Genomic DNA, 20957 nt, shown 5'->3' on the forward strand with positions numbered 1-20957 from the left:
ACCAGTATATATTTGACACGTGTACAGATGGAAATTCCTCATGCATGTTCTGAGTTGTTATTGTTAATGTGCTGGTTGTTCCCACCCTATTTTATGTATCCACGATTGCCTTCTACACTCATTAATATTCAATTCGTCCCCCCAGTTCCAGGTGTTCCTATTTTTTTTTTCTCTTGAATTTTCAAAAAATGGATTCGGCTGCCAGTTACAACGGCTAATCTCTGCTACTGCATCATGCTCTTCCGGCTGACACGTTTATGGAGGAATTGCGATTTGCCAAGTGCCGAGGATGATCGATCAATGCTTGCTGATCCAAGATGCAGCGGTGAATCAAAGTCGACGATCAACATCAACATTTTCGTGGGACCCACATAAGAAATCACACAACCGTTGATCCATTTGAATGATTCAGATTCACCTAGACGGCGTCGTGACTTTCCGGCATCATAGTATTGGTGGCCATGGCAACACATCTAATTCAAGGTGGGACCATGACAACACATCAAAGGTTTTGAATTAGTTGTTTGGGCTCAGCGCTACAACTAATTAGGTGGCCATGGCGTAGCAAATGTGGCTTGCTAAACATAACGGACATAAAAGATAAAACATCCCCTTTGCCATTTAATCCCCTTTGCCATGTAGAACATAAGAGCCAAAACCTACACTGCTACACATCATGGTGGGAGAGAGAATTGGAATTGAGGGAAATCACTAATTGATAGGAATGACAATGGATAAGGACAGGGATTATATTTTCCATCCCCAATTTTTGTTGGGAATAAAATTTGTCTTCCATCCCCAATTTCTGATAGGAATAGATTCCCCATAACCCCGATTAAGGATTCCTAATAATCTCCATCCCCGTCCCTATCCTGCCAAAACAATCCCATCAGCATCAGGGAAAATTGCCATCCCTACCAGTTGAACTGGCAATTGTCATTAATTGAATACTTTCTCTTCAGAAAGACAGAAAAAAGAAAAAAAAAAATCCGTCATACCGTCAAACTTTGTGGATTAAAGAGCCTCAGCGAAGCCCCCCTTCCCTCCAAAAAAAAAACAAGAAAAGAAAAAACACACTTCAACCACCAAACTCCGATTCATTGTATTAGTAAAAAGCATCAAGTTGTTATACACCATTTATCAACTGGGAAAAATTAAAAAAAAAGGCAAATATAATTTCGATGTTTGAGGGAATACAACTTTACCCTTCTTCTTGGCTTCTTTTTAAGCTGGAATGTTACCTGCTAACTTTTGAAAATTTAACATATACATGGTTTCTGAGAATAACAAATTATCTTTCGAATAGCTTCTAGCATTTATTCACCAACTGCGCTGGCTGAAACCAAAACTGCAGGTTCCAAATAGTCGAAATCATCTCCCATACCCACCTGCAGTTTGATTGAAAAAGAAATTACTCAAAAGATACAAAAATAGAAGAAAAAAGGTTTTAGCATGAGTTGATTATCCTCCAAGAAACACAGGGTGCATGGTCTTAATCGGACTTTACAAAAATGTTGAAACCAATTTGGCTATGTCCATCATTTATATCCTGAAAATGGCTCTGCATCCCATTTAAGAGGAAGGGCTATGACATAGGAGAATGTGTCCAAGTTTTCAGACTTTTCTCATGGGTGGGAGATAGGTTGAAGAGAAGCGATAGGAAGTTCTGAAGTGCGGTTATGGCTTGTGCAGAACTTCGATAATTAAACTTTTAAGTTAATATGTAAACATGAAACTGTATGTGGAAGTTTTATCTTGTGCATTTATATTTCCATATAGAAGTTGACAACGTGCATTTCAACAAAACTTATCCCATTTGAAACCTCATTCCAATTATAAAACTATGGAAGTGTGATGCCTGACACATTTCAATTAGGCATTGGATATGAATGGGGCATTGCTTGGTATAATGGTAAAACCCAAGGCTGACAAGTATAAGAACATGGGTTAAGAGTCTAAAAGCAGTCACTTTGTACCAGAATCCAGAAAAAAAGCCAAAGGTTAGGTGTGTATCCAGCCCACCCCTCCCAAGACCCTATTAGCTGGGAGTCTGGGACCAACAAGGGATAACCTGACTAAATGCATGCTATGCAATCATAAGAAAATATAAACAAGGAGCTGGACCATTATTTCATCAAACGGATTAAAGGAATATAATTTTGCTTTAAGCTAGCAAGTCCGATCACATGCATATTTAAGGAATTGGGAAATATTGATACCTCCTTGTACATGTGTTCAAGCTGCTCTTTGGCCTCAGGAAAATTGTTTGAACACCATTGACGTAATGTGAAGATATTATCTGTGGGATGGTTTATGAGCAGTAATCACAGAATAAGGACTATTGGAATTTATCACCCATAAATAGGACGGAAATGAAAGCTGATTAAAGTTAGAGATATGTCAAAGGTATTACCTGTCCATCTATTAGCTGCTGCATGGGCAACTGAAATTGCATTCTCTGTCAATGTCAAAATGAAAATATTATTATATGCATGAGTACATGACTCAGAGAAATAATGTGAATCCTTCTGAATAAGAAATAAAGGACATACAAGAATGAGAAATCCTGATCAATTCTCAATAATGTGCATTCATGATAAAATAATAGAATAACAAAGACTTAAGAAGAGTTGCAGTATCAAAAAGAAAATCTTAACTCATTGCTTCAAGAGCAGCTGGGTCATTTTCTGCATATCTCCCCAATTCTTCCTGAAAGACCAGGGCATAGTCTCCAAAATTAACTTGCATAAACTTTTTATATTACTCAAGAATGAGAAACAAACAGGGTATGAACTACCTTCAGCTGGTTGTACTTTATCTCAATAGCTTTCAACTCACTCAAAGCCTCCTCTCGTTCATCCTATATTAAAGTTTCAGGGCTAAAATGTCAAACCTGCAGAGCTTATCCCTACAAGAAAACTTTTCATTTTAAGCACAGAAAAGAGGGATGCTTTATAAACTTACAGTTTCCTCTCTGCCCTTCTTTAAGCTATTCCTGTACTCAGTAAGTTCAGAAAAACGCTTCTTGCTGCTTTCAATATCAGCTTCCAGTTTGCGGTATACGTTCCTAAGCTATAAAATAGTAAACTCTTTACATTATCAATATGAAAATGGGTTTATGTGTCTAGGAACAAGTACAAAATAAATATTTATTGTGTTGCAGTTATTGCAGAAACAGAAAAAGAAGAAGCAAAACTTCACCAGATTTCCAGCACAACTAGGAAGGCTCCAAAAGTATACCTGCGAGTTCATAACGTAAAACAACAAAATATAATAACATGAGAGAAAATCCAACTCAGCATAGGGTATAACAAATCCCACCAGAAAAGGATTGCATCTTCTCATGTCTACCAGCACATGAGTCTTCTATTATTTACTTGAAAGAAGTTTCCAGTGAAAATTGAATTTTATGCTTTCAAATGTTTCCCATAACATATACTCACTGAACTGCCTATCTTGTCTTTTGAAACAAGGTCATCATCCACCAAACTTTGGACGACATCCTTCACAGACTGGCTGATAACACCTTTCTTGGGGCCCAACTTCTCGAGCTCTCTAAGCTGAGGTCAGTGCACAAGTAAGGAATTAAATCTGAAAACCCAGGTATCACATCCAATAGAACCTATGCAGGTTTTTAGAAGTGTTATCCAGAAATAACACATGAAAAAAATCTTTAGAAAAATCAATTATCAGAAGGACAAATAGACAGAAAGAACAGTGCATTTATGCCAATAAAGGGAGAAAAATAAAAGAACAATGGAGTCACTCAGCCGTGGCCAAGATGGAATTAGATGCAGAATCCAAGCTTCCATGCTGCAATACTCCAATAATAAGCCATAGGAATAATACTAGACACATCTCAATTAAAATCCATAGCAGTAGTAGCAATCAATCAATTACAAGATCTTCTTAGCATATCAAACATGACAAAGAATCACTTGAGCAATGGATAAAATCCTGCCTCAGAAGACCTGCCTAGAACTTTAGTTTTCATTACTGAGGATAAAGAGGAAAAAAAGATTGTATAGAAGATGAAGAACATATTGCCATCATTTACACATACAATGCTTCAAAGCAGTGGTAAGAATTTAACAAAACCAATCCAAACATTAAAATAATGTATTCATTATGGGCATTAGTCCCAAATTTTCCTGAATTTTTTAAAAGAAAAAAGATGGAAATACACAATTCCTTTGCTAAAACATAACAAAAGCTTATGGTTCCAATGCAAAATAAATAATCGAAGCTACTGAACTATCTCACAGAAGTACAGATAGGAAAATAATACTATTATAGAAAACCTGAGAGGTGAGAAAGGCTGAGAAAATAATTTCTTCTTATATGTCTTCTTAATGAAGATTGAGACTTCTGAATAATTGAAGAGACTGCTCAATCTTGTAATTTTTCATATTTTCATGAAAGCATAAGGAGATGTTACTGTTATCTAGCCATCTCCATAAAGCAATCAAGTGGACAAATAAAGCTGATAAACTGTTGAACAAGTTCTCTGTTACTGATAAAAAAAAAAAATGTTGAACGAGTTCATCCAAAACAGAAAGGGGGAAAAGATCATTTGTGCCAAATAAAAACTGTTCTACATGTTCCTCAAAGAAGTAGCAAGTCCGTTCTTCACCCCTGTGGCCAATAATGATGAAGTACATGGAAAAACAGCAAAAGCATAATGGATATAATCATGTGACATCAATTTCCAAAATCTAAAAACATAAATTGATTCCAGGCTGCTGTTTCAAGTCAACAGTAAAATGGACTACTCTTTTTCAGGAACTAATTTCTATTTCATAGTGATGATTCAAGAGAGTACACATAAAACACTGACATGCAATACAAAGAAAAGAGAATGATTTCAAGAATACATTATAATTATTTAATTCAGTAGTAAAAAAATCAATAATGCTCTTTGCCTCTTTCAAGTTTTCAAGTTTCCAATTTTCACTTATTAATTTGTACAAGCTATTATTTGGCAGGAATCAAACATGTAGGAGTAAAACAAAATTCTGAAGTAAGAAATACCAGATCAGTATCCAGGCAGAACATATAAGCAAAACATATATAATCTTAAGGGACATTTGTAAATGAGGAAGTTTGCAAGTCAAGAACAACTTATTGATAATTTTGAAGGGAAGTTGTATATAGGAAAACAGAAACAGCATGTGCAACATGACTTTTAGAATGCACAATAGAAGGGATGGAACGAATACGAACATTATAGTATTTCTAATTCATAACTTACTGTAATGAAAATATAAAGCTTCTTGAAAATTGAGAATGCAAGACACATTTATAATTTCACTCACAAGAAAAAAGTCCTGGGATTCATAAAAGATTTGAAGGATCTGCTCTCGCTTCTCTTCTAAAGAAAGACCCCTTTTCTTTGACTGTGCAATAAACCCAAAAAAAAAAAAGTCATAATCAGATTTCCTCGTCATATATACTAATTTTTTGGGATATAAAAAATATAAATGAAAAGATCCACTTTCCAACTTAATGCTTGCCAGCATAATGTAGTACTTCCAAGTTCCAACGTCGGAAGAAATGCTTGTCTATTGCGTTATTGAAAGAAGTAAACAAGGTAGAAAGACCGAACCAAGCAATCAGATGCCTGTAGTGGAGGGGATTCTTCTATTTCCTTACATTCGGGATGGAGATTTCTGCAGCCCATTGATAAATTTGTTCCATATTCAGGTATTAAGTTATGGTGAAAAGTGAAAACCGTCTCTCACATGGTCACAATAGAACCTGCTTGCAGATGTCATTTTCTGTTTCTAATTTTTCTTTTCTCAATTAGACGATCGAACTATCTAACGTTCAAAATCTAAAACCAATTTTAGTGATCCAAACTACATTCGAAATTAAAGTAAAACGTCGAATATTACACACAACAAGATGATTTAATTGACTAGACAACAATAAACTGTAGAAATCAATAGTATCATTTCAATAGAGAGAAATCCTAAATTCAAATCGAGATTCGAAGACGAACAATTTATTAATTAATTAATCAGAGAAAGGAAGAAACAGCTGAAAAATCATTATACAATGTAAACTTAATAGAAACAGAAAATGAGAAGACATGGTAATGGTAATATTTCCCCTTTTTGTAATCAAGTAGCTTCTCCGTCTCCAAGAAGTTAAAATTACCATGGAGAAGTCTTTCTTCGGTAGTTGCAGACTTGCAGAAGACAGACCGAAAGAGGGAAAGACCGCGCGAAGAAATGTTGTCGAATAGCGGGAGATTTCTCTTTTTACTAATAGCGAAGAAATTGGACCGGCTCGGCACAGCACGGTGCGATGGCACGCGGGCGGTGCTAGCCCGGCACGATGGTCCAGGCCGTGCTGGGTCTGAGGTTCTAAGTCCATGGGCCGGCACGATACAGCCCGTAGGCCTGTAGCTATGCTCCAACGACTAGTTTTTTGGGGGTTTTACAGAAATACCCTTGAACAGCTATATACGGGGTATTTGTGTATTTTAGTTTTTGGGGGGAGAAAGAATTACACAAATTCTCCCAACAAACTATATAATAATTAATTTGGGGGGGAGCATTTTGGGTAAAGTGATAACTAATTTTACAATGACCAAAATACCCCTCTTAACAACTAAAGAATGACTAGTTTTTAGGTTATTTTGGGTAATTGAATTATTTTCAATTTCTATAAATAACCATTTCCTCCACCATTCTCATCACACCAATTCAACAATTCTCTTAATATCTTTTTTAGTTCTCATATTCTCCCAAAAGCCTCAATCTCTCATACATTCTTTGATTCTCCAATTCTTTACTGAAGTTTCAATAAGAAGAAGGCTTGCTCAACAGCTCAAATATCTCAAGTTAGCAATTTGGGAGGCTTGGACTCTTGGAGTTGAAATACTTCAATTGTTAAATCAAGTTGGGATTCCGAATCAGCAATCCAGGTAAGTGTAATTAAATTATTTTTTATTTTTTTTAGAATTTTAAAAAATGGTTGGTTCCTCCTAAAACCAATTCCCCAACATGTTCAATGTCAATGATATTCAGTCATAGCATGATAGTGCTAGCATCGATATTGATGCTATTGAGTTGTTTGCCAAAAAATGTAGGAAAGACTAGTTATTGTAGCAAGGGTAGTATTGGCCATTTGGGCAAACATTTGCTCACCCATGAAAAAAGAAGAAGAAGAAATAAGGAAGAAGAAAAATAACATAAACACAAATCGGGCCGGGGGGTTGGTACTTTTAAATGTTCTAAAAAAAGATGCAAGAATTAGCAAAATACATTGTACATGCTGAACAACCATTTTTGTTAGACTAAACTTGAAAAATGGTTACGTAATTCTATAAATCCACAATTTAAAAAAGTTTCTAGGAATACTATTAGATCATATGATTTAAAAAAAAAATTCATATAAAAAAAATTTAATTTATATGTTATCAAATCTTAATTCTAAAGTTGCAATTACTTCTGATATTTGGACTTCTAAATTTAACATAAATTATATTTGTGTTATCAGTCATTTTGTTGATGAAAATTGGCTTTTAAATAAAAAAAATTAAGTTTTACTAGGCTTGTATGGCCACATATTGGCCTAACTATTGTTGCAAGTATTTTAAATACTTTACATGCTTATGGAATTGAGAATAAATTATTTTCTATTAGTTTTGATAATGATAGTAATAATGATTCAACAATAAATATTTTAAAATCTCAATTAAAACCATGTTTAAATGATAAATTATTTCATGTCATCTAAAATTTATGTATTCAAGATGCTTTAAATATTATTTCTATTCATATTTTTAAAATTAGAAATTGTATTATATATATTAAAAGTTTTGGAGTAAGAAAACAAGAATTTCAATATTTATGTCAAAATTATGGTTTAAAATATAAACATTTTATATTAGATGTTAAACATAGATGGAATTCCACTTATGGTATGTTAGAAAGTTGTATTTCTTACGAATAAATTTTTAGTGATTTTTATAATGCAAAAATGCCTACTGATATTATATTTGATGAAGATTGGGAAATGACAATTTGTATAAGAGTTTTTTTAAAACACTTTTATAATTCAACTAATGAATTATTGGGTATTTATTATCCAATTAATTATAATTTAGCTTATCAATTAATGATGATTAGTGTTGTGCAAAATATAGAAAGAATCTACAATTTAAAAGTATTGTTGAAATAATGGAAAATAAATTTTAAAAATATTGGGAGAGCATTTCTCCTCTTTATTTCTTAGCTACAATATTAGATCCTAAGATTAGGAAAGATGGTTTAGATATTTTACTTGAAACATATTATGAAAATATGAATATTGAAATTAAAAATAAAAATAAGAAATTAATAGTTTATTATTTGAAATGTATAATTTACATGAATTTGAAGTAACAAGGAATAATAAAACTTCTACAATTTGTACAGTTGCATCTTCCACTTTTGAACTTGGGTCCAGTAGTGGAAGAGAGAATTTATTTTTATTTAATAAGAGGTAGAAATCCACTGAGTCGACAACAAGTTCATTTAGTGAACTTAATTTTTATTTACAAGCAAATTTTCTACTTTAGGTGATTCTTTCTTCACCTCAGAGGGAACAAGTAATTTTGATATTTTAGCTTGGTCGAGTGAACATGCAAAAAATTATCCAATTCTCGCCACTGTGGCACGTAATCTACTAACCCCTCTAGTGTCTACAATTCCATTGAAGTCTTGTTTTAGTGCATGTACTAGGGTGTTAGACGACAAGAAAAACTATATAAATGATGAAAGTCTAGAGATATGCATTTGCTTTAGAGATTGGCTAGATGCTGAAGATAGATTACAAGACAAAAGAGGGCATGACACTACACCTGATGTTTCACTTGAAATAGATGATCAAAGTTAAGAATAATAGGAGAAAATGATGAAGTCAACATTTTTTGTATACTCAATAGTTATATAGCATTTTTTCAAATATTGTAAAATTTGTTTTAATTTTATTTGATTTATTTGATATTTTTAATATTTTTTTTTATTTTCAATTTGTAACTATATTGTATTTCTTATATTTTATTAATTTATTGCATTTTCCAATTTTCATATTTCATTCATCCAACCATTGTATGATTTGTATTATTCGAATTTAAATGAAATAAAATTCCTATTTTTCTTCCAATTTGTTATTCACTTTGAGTCTTTGTTTCTTTGACTTCTTATTTAGTTAAGTTTTTTTCCATTTTTTTGTTAGATTTCTTATTTTTTCAAATAGTTCCCAAAGGAAAGTTAAATGTTTTAGTTTTACCTAGCAAAGAAATGAAAAATAAAAAATTTCAAAAAAAAAAACAAGGGCAAATTTCTTAAAGTACCCCTAAGTTTTAGGAAATTGACTAACTCTACCCTTACTGTTTACGTATTATCTGAAAGTACCTTATGTTTTCTCACAATTGATTAAATCCTCCTTTACCGTTAGTGTATTGTTATAATCCATTCACATGTGATGGCATGTGACTTATATAATTTTCTTTATCCAAAATTACCCTTTGTGGTCAATTTTATCCTTCATTATTCTTCAAAATTTTAAAATAAAATCCAACAAAAGCATCTGTAATACTATACTTGATGCCTTCCCCATCTTAGGTGATGCAGTGATGGTTTGACACACACTCCGGTGGTGCCACCAGTAACATCCCAAGCCTTCTTGCTAAGGGATACCCACAGAAGCAATATTTGAAAACAGAAATCTAAATAAGCTCAAGTACATATCGATGGTGCTGCTATATAGAAATCTAAGGAAGCTCAAGTACTTAAACAAGTTCCATTAATATGGATTATCATTCACGAGCCAAGCCAAGGCTGGGAAGCTGGATTTGATCACGTGTTACATAACCACTGGATTTGATCATGTGATACACATAACTAACAGTCCGTTAATGATAGGTACTGGATTAGCAAGTTTTGAAAGTTTGGATACTGAATTGTTGCGTTTTAAAGTTCCATGAATATATATATATATATACCCAAATGCATCAAATTTTAGTGCAGGTTGGTCTCAGATTTGATAGTTTGGGCTAGACCTTGGGCTTGGACTTCAGGCCCAATTCTTAGGGTTGGGCTTGAGTTGTGTTAAAAGCCTCCCTAGCCTACCTAACTTGCATTCTTAGACATGCTGAACTGCAATGTGCATAAATTTTGAACCCAACATAAATGAGATGTGTGGTGTAAGATCATGTTAGGAAGGGTGTTGGGATTGTTGGTATGAGATCTAGACTTGTGCCAATTGGGTTGACTCAATTGGTAAGGTGTCTGAAATGTTTTAAAAACTAACTTGGAGGCCAAATTGTTTTTGCCTTTGGGTCATGGGTCACTTGTTTGATCGCTTGGGCCGAACAACTCAAACTATGTCATGTCAGCATATATGTATGAATATGTATTTTATTAATAAAATAATTTATAATTATAATCTACATATAATATATGTATTATTTTATGTTTAATTAAAATTTATATTTCAGTTTTTAATTTTTATTTATAAATACAAATGTTAAAAATTGGGATTTGAGGCAAAAAAAGAGGGGCAAGGCACCTTCGGCTCCTTGGGGAATGCATAGATCTCAAAAAATTACCCCAAAACAATATAAGGATCACCCACTCAAATAATTGAGCACAAAATTATGGCCTATAGAAGTTTTAGTGTGTGATCCAACTCGATGATTAGGTTAAATGGTTTTTGACCAAGTCATTGTTTTTTAGGTCAAAACCTAGAGTTGAAAAAAATAGTAGACCAAAAAAATGGGACCAGGTGATGGTTCGACCATCTAGGTGAACAATTGGTTGAAAACATTGTATCTGGCTGATTGTAGTGGAGACAGGATTAAATCCCGTGTTCACCATGGTTCAAATCAGTTTGAATCTCCTATCCACACTTACCCATAGGACACTATAGCCACACACTAGGAATATCTCTTGTTTACTTGTATATTGTCATTCATGGGACATATTCCTAAATGTGGTGTTGTGTGATAGGGCTTTTGTGGGGTAGGATATACAATCATAGTTTGGGTGAGAAGACTCAATATGGATAACGGATATGGGTGCAAGTTGGGCTGCAACACGAAATGTGGAACCCTCAAGCCTCAACCCTAACACTAACCCAACCCAAAGTTTTAGAGTTGGGTTGAGATGAGAATGGGTTTGGGTTGTCTCAATTCCTCTACTTCTTTTGGCTTCCTAAATTCAAGGTTTAAGGTGAATTCAGTTTTAAACAATATTATATTGTATTATATTGTAGATGGACATAGTTGTCATGCTTTTTAGGATAAGGCAATTTTCCCCATTTCCCTTATCCCTATGGGGTGTGGGGATCTGCCTCGATTGAGATGGTGATGGGGATGATTTTCCCCTCCAAGGACAGGGATAACACTCCTTACTAGGCAGGGATGGATTTTTGAAAACTCCATCCCCTACCCCGCCATTGTCATTCCTACATGCTTTTGAAAACTCCATCCCCGTAAATGTATGGTTCATGCATACATAAATACCTACCTACATACATGAATGGATGCATTGTTGCACATTTACATAAATGCCACATGCATACAGTAGATATGCAATTAAATACATGAATAAGTGTTAATATTTATACACGCACATTACCTGAACCCTAAGTAGGGTTCATACTTTTCAACCATAACCCTTAGCGGATTTTCAACTCAAATGATTGATTGTTATGTTAAAGCATTATGTGTCATGATTTTCTATCAAAACAATCAACCAAAGAAAAGTCAAGTTGAAATTGTTGGCCCGACGCTATTAACATAACAATGATCAAGTTGATGACGGCCGGGCTTCTTTTTCTCATTTAATTGTAAATGTAAAGATACATATGCGTCCATTTTCTCTTTACACAGGAGAAATTAATTAAGGTGGTGTGGCATTCGTTTTAATCTTCAACTACTTCACGTAAGCATTGCACAGAGACACATTCAACTTTTAAGGTTCAAACAACTTATTTAGTAGAGTAGTTTTGAGGAGAGGTCCTTTTCGAGGCCAAAGCTTCAGTTTCAAAATGTCAATTGGTTTTTGCAGAATTTTATTGTTTTCATATGAGGCTCTCTGAAACTTAGAGGATGCTACTTAAAAGCTAGGATCAATCTGAATTTGTCGCACCAAACCTTAGCTTTTAGGTTAATTCGTGGTTGAGGTTCTTTATAGTTTATATAGGCCCATTTAGGGGGACTTCAGCTTGATTGAACTCTGTTGATTGAGTCACTTCCCATATATAATAAATTCACCAGAAAGTCAAATTCTCAGCTATAATGTAAGGCTATCTTGGCTTTCTTGGTTTTTCACCAAACACGGTTTCATGACTTTCTATGGCAGACCTACCTTGCTAGAAAACTGCTACATGAAAGCCCCTTTCAAACTGTCACTAATTTTATATACAGACCGGATTATACAAACCATCGGCTTTCCCACGCCAATTCCAAACCAACTTGAATTGCTCGGTTATATATTTATTTTCTACGCTTCCTTTCCCACCAACTCCTTATTCTTTCATTCATGGGTGCCCCCTCTTTAATTAGCTTTGTTTGACCTTAATTTCATCACAATGGGAGGAGATCCATGGTGTCATTGAGGCAACATGCATGATGGACTTTTCCATGTTTAGGAAAAATAAAAAGAATTAATGTTTTTGACATTTAAGAGTTCTGATCAAGTAGGAATATATAATCCTCCATGTGATCATCCATATGTACTTAATTACATTACATGGACAACGTCCCACCCTAGATAATCTAGTGTTTGACCATGCCTGCCAATTAGGTTTCTTGTGTTCATTAACAACAATTAGATAGACATTCACATACATGCATACCCAAAAGGAAAAAAAATAAAATAAAATAAAAGAAAATGAAATTAATTAAACATATGAATATCAAGAACTTCTCTATCTTCATTTGCACTTCCTCTTATAATCGCATGCATCTTTGCCTAAACATTAATGAGGGTGCCTTTCTGCTTATAACATTTCCTACTCAACTTCATTATTCCCTTACCCTGCATAAGGGAGTTTTTCTCTGAAACCAGGAATATGCAGATTTTGGCAGGTTTAGATTTCTCCTGGCTGTTGCTGTCTTGGTTATTAGCTCTTGCAGTTCTAGTTCATGGGCAGCTACAATCAGGTAAGCTTTTCTGGTTTTTAACTTCTCTAATACAATAACTCTTATTTGCGATTTGTTCTTTTCTATTATTGGTTGTTGTTAAGGCTACGTTCATTTCCATGTCTAAGGGGCGAGAAGCAAAGTTAGTAATTTTTTTGGCCTATTTTAAGGTGGAACAAACGGAACCTAAGTTGAAACCAATTGAGGCAACTTTGGAAGTAATTAATTATGCATTTATGATTTATGCCAGAAAGAAAATTCAAATACCTTATTTAGTTCTGAGAATACATGGGGCTGTAACCTGTAAGTTGCCCTGTTTGGTTCATCATTGTCTGTTTGTCACCGTTTGGTTGAACTTTCTGAGACTGGAATTATTGAGCAATTTTCGACTGAATGGAGCCATTGAATCTAAAAAATAGATGATACCCATAAGAGCTATTCGGCATTCTTTCTTTCATCTCTCATGTCCCAGTGGATGCATACCATCTTCACTGCAGTAGCAATTAGCAAATCAAGTGGTTGCCTTTCTTTTTTTTTGGTGAAGAGTTTAGTAGTTATCCAAACAAACTATAATGCACTTTTATTTTCTTCTGTAGGCTTCATTAGCATTGATTGTGGGTCGCCCAAAGATCATAGCTTCACAGATGATGTTACTGGCATAAGTTACTCTTCGGATGACCAGTTCATCAGCACTGGAGTTAATGTGAACATTGATAACAGTTTCATGTATGACGGGATTCCACAGCCACTCTCAGATGTTAGAAGCTTTCCCCAGGGAAGCAGGAACTGTTACAATTTAACACTTTCAGGGACAATAGGTAGAAAGTTTCTGATCAGAGCCTTATTCTTGTATGGGAACTATGATAGAAAAAATCAGGTGCCTCAATTTGACCTCTATCTGGGAGTCAATCTTTGGTACTCGGTGAAGTTCAGCAATGCATCTCATTTCGTGTCCACAGAGATTATCAACCTTGCTGAATCTAGTTCTATATATGTTTGTCTAATAAACATTGGCCTTGGAACGCCTTTCATATCAGGATTAGAGCTAAGGCCACTGAATGCTTCAGTTTATAATACAGACAGTGGGTCTCTGCTGCTCTTTGAACGGCTTGACGTTGGAGTAATGACAGGAAACCAAAGTATCAGGTAAGTGTAAAGACCCTGTCAATGTTTATCTCATTCACAGCATTGGGCTTGTGCCTTGTGGCATTGTATATGTAAGTGTGGTACATTGATCCATAACATAGGGACAGAGACGATGTTTATGATCGCATATGGTCACCCTACACCTCGCCTAATTGGATCTCTTTGAACACTTCGTCAGTTGTGGATGGAAGCGGAGATGGCTATAGAGCACCGCCCATGGTTATGAAGACTGCAGTTAGGCCTGCAAATGGTAATGGTTCCTTGGAGTTGTACTGGAACCCGACCGACTCTACTCTGCAATATTACATCTTCATGTACTTCGCTGAACTGGAGAAGCTTCAGAGCAACCAATCAAGAAAACTCAGTATTTCCATCAATGGGTCCCCCTTGCTTGGATCTTTTGTTCCTCGTTACTTATACACGACTACCATCTCCAACTCCAGTTCCTTGTCCAGAAATGAACTTCGGGTTTCTATTTTCAAGACAACAGATTCAACCCTTCCACCCATCCTGAATGCAATTGAGGTTTATGTGGTCAAACAATTTCCAGAATCACCAACATACAGAGGAGATGGTATGTATTACCTGAAGTTTCTTGATCGATCTTCTTATGAAATGATAATAACATACATGAAGCCACCACTGTAAATGATTGGGCCCCATTTCTGCTCACAAGTGGAACACATTCACATCCCCAAAGAAGGACCACAAAATCAATGCCACATCTCAGCATAAACTCTATATATCAGTGGCTTTTATTGGAGCTTTCGGGATGGTCTCGCATGTAGTTAAGATTATTGAACTGGTTGAACATGGAACTTTCGGGGTCCTAGTTGGATCTGCCGAGGCATCCCAATTAGTCCATATTAAGCAACAATTTGAGCAGGAACATGGAGAAGAATGTATATATGCCAAATATGATGATGCAGAGAACTATGCTTTTATTTATTTATTTTTAAATTTGTTCAAAGTTTAAAGATATCCCTAATGTTCTAATATTGCTATTTCTCTCGCACGTCTCTTCATTGAAACAAGTTGATGCTATCATGAGCATCAGATGGACATACCGAGTAGACAAAAACTGGGTTGGAGATCCATGCGGGCCAAGGAATTACTCTTGGGAAGGTTTAAATTGCAGCTACAGTGGTTCAGATTCCCCTCGGATCATTGCCCTGTAAGAAAATCTTTATGCATATATTACCATGTAGATAATCTTTGTTTGTGGGATCATATCCTTTTCTGATTTACTTGCTGATATAAATATTGTTGTGAGCAGAAACCTGTCCTCGAGTGGTTTGACTGGAGAAATAATTGCTTCAATAGCCAGTCTTACATCAATCCAGTCCTTGTAAGTATAAACTTGTATAAAAATCCAGTAAGCATCAGTAAACCGGTAGCTTTCAAAAGCTACCACTATGTTTCTTCGTGTTTTGTAGTATTCATGGTACAACAGTAGTTCTACCCTACCCTAGATGAGTTTAAAAGACTGTTGCTGCTCGTTGGAATATGGCAGGGTTCTAGGCCTCTTATAGCCCATCAACCTGGTGTACCAATCTCATAGCTTCTGGAATACCAATGGCAAAATCTTTAAGTTTTCTTTTTTTAATCAAGGACTTTTGTTCTAATGGCTCAGGTCTTTTGTTTCAGGGATTTATCCAACAATAGCTTATCTGGACAAGTGCCTGATTTTCTGTCACAGCTGACATCCCTGAGGTTCCTGTATGTCATCAAACTTTGGTAACGTGATTTTAAATTTCATGATGAGTCAAGCTTTTAATAAAACTGGGTTGTGCTTTGCAGGAATTTAAAAGGCAACCAACTCACAGGATATGTGCCTGATATTCTTATAGAAAGATCTAATGATGGGTCACTCACATTGAGGTCTGCTTTGTAAAATATAGTCAGTTATATTATTAAATGCCATCACCAATATCATATGTTGGTCGTCTTAAACTTTGACTCCCATTTTCTGTTATAGTGTGGATAGCCATAATATTTGTGCCTCGGGTTCTTGCAAAAAGGGCAAAAATATTGTCATCCCGTTAGTCGCATCAGTAACATCAGCACTGGTCTTATTAATCATTCTGATTATCCTATGGAGACTGAAGAGTACAAGACAGCCAGGTATTATTATTTTTTTTTGTTTTTTGCAATGCTTATTTCAAATATCTGTACCTGGATACCTGCTTCTAGCCCTTGCCTGTAACATAGAAAAGAATCACAAAAATAAGTAGTGTATATCTGTGCCAAAGTTTTCTTCTTGTAGGAAAAAAGAGTTTTTTCATCCATGTGGACAGTTTAAAATGAATACTCTGTCTGCATCAGACACTTAAATATTTAATATAAATTTTGTTTTCCACAATTTATCCATGCTGTGTCTTTGTACTATGTTTGATTGTCTTTCTTATGTGACAAAATTTCGGGAATACTTGGTGATTGATAATTGATATTCTATCAAGTATCGAGAAACAGTTATTGATCCACTATTCAACATCCTTGCAATGGAGAAGGAAACATAGTGAGATAACTATACATGTATAATGTCAGGAGATATGTAAAAGGTTCATTCATAAAGGCCAATGGAAAGAGCAAGGAAAGGGAAGAAACTCAAGCCATCCATAGCAGTGTCGTTTCAAACCTCCTTTGGCCATTCCTTCTACATAATTACCAGTGATGAAAATTGAAGAAAAAAATGAAATAAGAAGTTAAACATATCAAACTTTATCTAGCTTGGTTGCAAAAGAAGCTATAGCAATCCTTCACTGATGCAATTTATACCATGTCAGCCATGTTCAAGGCTCCAAATCCTGATCCATCCCCCATCACTCCCTTTATCAATATTGGGAGTTGGTTTTAATATGTAGATTTATGTTTTTTATTAGTTCTTTTAGTTTGTCAGAAGTAAATGTATTTCTTGATGCGCTAGATACAATTTATCATGGTAAAAGTAATACATAGAGTTTGCAATAGTGTATTCTGATAATTATATCATCTTTTATGTAAACTTCAGCCATAGAGTCAGGTGTCCTCTCTAATAGGGAAGGAAGCTTCTTGGCATCTAAGAGTCAACAATTCACATATGCTGAGATTGTGAACATTACCAACAATTTCCAAAAGGCTATAGGAAAAGGAGGATTTGGAACTGTTTACCATGGCTACTTGAAAGATGGCTCTCAGGTTGCTGTCAAGATGCTTTCTCAATCATCATCTCAGGGGTCCAAGGAATTTCGTACAGAGGTAAGATATGCACATCCAACAGAGGTTCTCTGCACTATCGTAATGAGTTATCATGCAAGGAGACAACTTTTTCATCATTCTCTCTCTCTCTCTCTCTCTCTCTCTTTTTAATGTTATCCATCTTTTTAGAGAAATTAATCAAAATATAGTTAAGCCATGGTTTACTGATAAAAATTCTGGAGAGGTTTCATAAGGTGCACTTTGGTTTTTATTGCAGGCTGAACTTTTGATGAGAGTTCATCATAGGAATCTGGCCTCTTTTATTGGGTATTGTGATGAAGGTGGCAACATGGCACTCATTTATGAGTATATGGCTAAAGGCAACCTAAAGGAGTATCTATCAGGTATTAAAATATATAGTAGTCTCACATTATTTCGTTGCCAGCTTGCTCTATTAAGTGCTCAGATCAACTTAACTAAGCAAGCCTTAACCCAACTATTTGGTGTCTTCTGACAAGTCCTGCTGTCCTTTTCCACTTTGCCACTCCTTATCCCAAAGGGGTTTAACTTTACTACTGACTCTTGTCTGAGATTTGAGTCCTAAGTGCCAATGAAGGAAGAGCCGTCTCAGATTGGTATATGGCACAAATACCTTTTCATCAAATCCTTTAAACACAAATGCTAATTTTGTGTTATCGGAATAAATTGTATAATCAAATTTAGGTGGGAGACTACAATGAACCACTTTAGTTTCTTATAGCCCCTAAAATAGGATTTAAAAATATTGAGAGAGAGAGAGAGAGAGAGAGAGGGAGAGAAAGATATATCCCTTTTGTAAGAGGTTTTATAAGTTCTGTATTACACTGTTATGGTTGCAGATACAAACGCAAATGTTTTAAGCTGGGAGAGGAGACTTCAGATAGCAATAGATGCAGCACAGGGTTGGTATAGTGATGTCATTTGATTCTGTCACCTTAACTTTCTTTTGAACCCAATTGAATTGATGGCTTGATGGGATTTTGAATTGCAGGACTGGAGTATCTACATAGTGGTTGCAAACCACCTATCATTCACAGAGATGTGAAGACAGCTAATATTCTGTTAAGTGAAGCATTGGAGGCTAAAATAGCGGATTTTGGACTGTCCAAGGTTTTCCCCAATGATGGTTTCAGTCATGTGTTGACTCAAGTAATGGGTACACCAGGGTATCTCGATCCAGAGTACGTTTTTGTTGTTTCGATTAATACAACTATGCCATCTCTATGTTTTTCATTTTTCACTATACTACTAATATTGTTGTACAAGTATTACTGAACTCTTACTAATATGAACCTGTAAAATGAGAAAATCTGATTCCATTACACTTATTTTTTTAATTTCATTTTCTAACATTTTTTGTGCAGGTACTATGTTTCGAGTAAGTTGAATGAGAAAAGTGATGTTTTTAGCTTCGGGATTGTTCTATTAGAGCTTATCACAGGACAACCACCCATAATTAAAAGCTCCGAGTCTGTTCACATAATTCAATGGGTTGGTAATATGCTTGAGAGAGGGGAAATAAGAAATATTGTTGACCCAAGGTTGCAGGGAGATTTTGACATTAATTCCATCTGGAAGGCTACAGAGATTGCAATTGCATGCACACCATCTACATCCATCAGAAGACCTACAATGAATTATGTTTTGACAGAATTAAAAGATTGTTTAGCAATAGAGGCAGCTCGTGACAGATCATCCGTCTTAAAAGAGGATCATGGAATAACATTGGTTAATTCAACTGAAATGTTTCTTGTGGATCATGGAAGCATAACAGGCCCCGTACCAAGGTAGCAAGGCTTCCTTAATAGTGGTTTTGCAAGTAACCTGAAACTTCTTGGTGAAAGTTAAAAGAAACAACATCTTCATTTCTGTTAGAAAGGTGTGCAGAACATCCTTCCAGAAGGTTATCAAACAGTTTTATGTATTACACGATTCTGATCTTTCGTCTTGATAGATAGGTTTTCTGTTAGATGACGATTGAATTGTTTTTACGTAGAATTGTTTTATCAATTTATCCGCTTTTTCATTAAGCGCATTGCCCCTAAAACATGGCATACTGCAGCACATCTGTGAGTTTTAGTTACAGATGACATACAGGGTTTTATTTTTTTATTGTATCAGTTTTATCTTGTTTTTTGCTTTAATTTCTTACAAAAAAAATTCATGAAAGGCAAATGAATTTGCTAATTACTATCATCAAAGTGAAGATCGCTTGTATATATTGGTATTCTTTCTTACACATAAATCTAAAAGAAAATCCCAATATACCGTGTATGCCGATGAAATCTTTCTATGTTTGCAAGACTTCTTTTCTTCAATTTGCTTTTATTTCTTATACAGAAAATGGTGGTTTTTTTTTTTTTTGATACGCAAAGAAATTCATTAAACTAAACAAGAGGAGAAACAGAATAGATCTCAAGAAAGGTTAGCCAGAGTCAGATCTTGCAAGGGACTGAATCCAATCTGGGCAGTCGAAAATAAACAGACCCTGATCTGGAAACCTCTCTGAGCTACAGTATGAGCACAGCTATTACAACTTCTGTTCACAAAAGAAAAGGAAGCAGAAATAGACTCAGACACACTCAAAATATCTTTTAGAAGGGATTTCAAGGTTGTTGGAACCTCAGGGAGACCTTTCTGAATGACATTCACAAGTTCTGACAGTTAGTCTCAAGCACACAAAAGGAGAGGCCAGCCATCTTTGCCAAGTCTAAGCCTTGCCTAACTGCAATAGCTTCAGCTGAAGCCACAAAAACAGGTCCATAGCAGGCCGCCACACAAGCACCATTGTGATCTCTGATAACAGCACCAAAACTTCCTGAATTAGGATGTTTGAAACCTCCATCCACATTTATCTTAAAAACACTTGCACAGGGGGCACCCAAAAAGTGTTGCGACTCCGGGTTGTCTCAGATACACTCGTACCTTCAGAGAAGCTCTTCGAAATCTCTATCATGAACAGCAATTGCCTGCAGACATCCAAAAGAGTAAAATTCGCATTGAAACTTTCATTTTCAAAAATAACTTTGTTTCTTGCTTTCCAAATGAACAAGAGCAAGTAGGCTGTGCTTTGGATAAGGAAGACTGAGTTTTCTTTTAAATCTTTACAGGATTGGATCCATCCAACAAGCCAGTCATTGAAGTTTATATTTTGAGGATAAACCTCCATTCTTGCGTTGAAACAACTCCTAAACCACACCTTCCTTGTCACCTCACAGGAACACAGAAAAGGTCGAAAAGCTGATGAAAAGAAGCATTCTCATTTGAGCAATATCCAGGGAAGTGACTGGGTTTACAACATAGAAGTTCATAAATCAGGGGAAAAGGTTGATAGGAAAAGCCGAGCTGGTGCTTATGGTTCCGATTCTAAGGAAAATGAGAAGAACTGCAATTGTTTCAATGTCATAGGGGTGAGGATGAGACCTACACAAATGGAAAAATATTAGGTTGCAGT

General features: G+C 35.3%; 2 protein-coding genes across 3 annotated transcripts; one reads left to right on the forward strand and one right to left on the reverse strand.

Annotated features, from left to right (window-relative positions):
- Positions 1-1082: 1082 nt before the first annotated feature.
- Positions 1083-6239, reverse strand: ATMND1 (Mnd1 family protein). 2 transcript variants are annotated; one of them, XM_010246069.3, is made up of 11 exons: positions 6160-6239; positions 5514-5669; positions 5316-5396; positions 3444-3560; positions 3202-3240; positions 2965-3072; positions 2798-2860; positions 2658-2709; positions 2414-2443; positions 2220-2299; positions 1083-1388 (listed from the first exon to the last, which is right to left on the reverse strand). In XM_010246069.3, the coding sequence occupies exons 2-11, from the start codon at positions 5517-5519 to the stop codon at positions 1317-1319; spliced, it is 648 nt and encodes a 215-aa protein (XP_010244371.1). In that variant the 5' UTR covers positions 5520-5669; positions 6160-6239; the 3' UTR covers positions 1083-1316. The 2 variants fall into 2 exon arrangements, with proteins under 2 accessions (XP_010244371.1, XP_010244369.1); XM_010246067.3 differs by having other exon boundaries at positions 2414-2458; positions 6160-6229.
- Positions 6240-12906: 6667 nt separating this feature from the next.
- RHS16 (root hair specific 16) lies at positions 12907-19620 on the forward strand. Its single transcript, XM_010246070.3, has 13 exons — positions 12907-13162; positions 13738-14287; positions 14389-14861; positions 15323-15461; positions 15564-15635; positions 15935-16006; positions 16088-16168; positions 16266-16411; positions 17298-17524; positions 17742-17868; positions 18343-18405; positions 18495-18684; positions 18868-19620. The coding sequence occupies exons 1-13, from the start codon at positions 13072-13074 to the stop codon at positions 19292-19294; spliced, it is 2658 nt and encodes an 885-aa protein (XP_010244372.1). The 5' UTR covers positions 12907-13071; the 3' UTR covers positions 19295-19620.
- Positions 19621-20957: the final 1337 nt, after the last annotated feature.

The sequence above is a fragment of the Nelumbo nucifera genome, chromosome 8 (genome assembly GCF_055504915.1).
Source record: "Nelumbo nucifera cultivar China Antique chromosome 8, China Antique-T2T, whole genome shotgun sequence".
Lineage (NCBI taxonomy): Eukaryota > Viridiplantae > Streptophyta > Magnoliopsida > Proteales > Nelumbonaceae > Nelumbo > Nelumbo nucifera.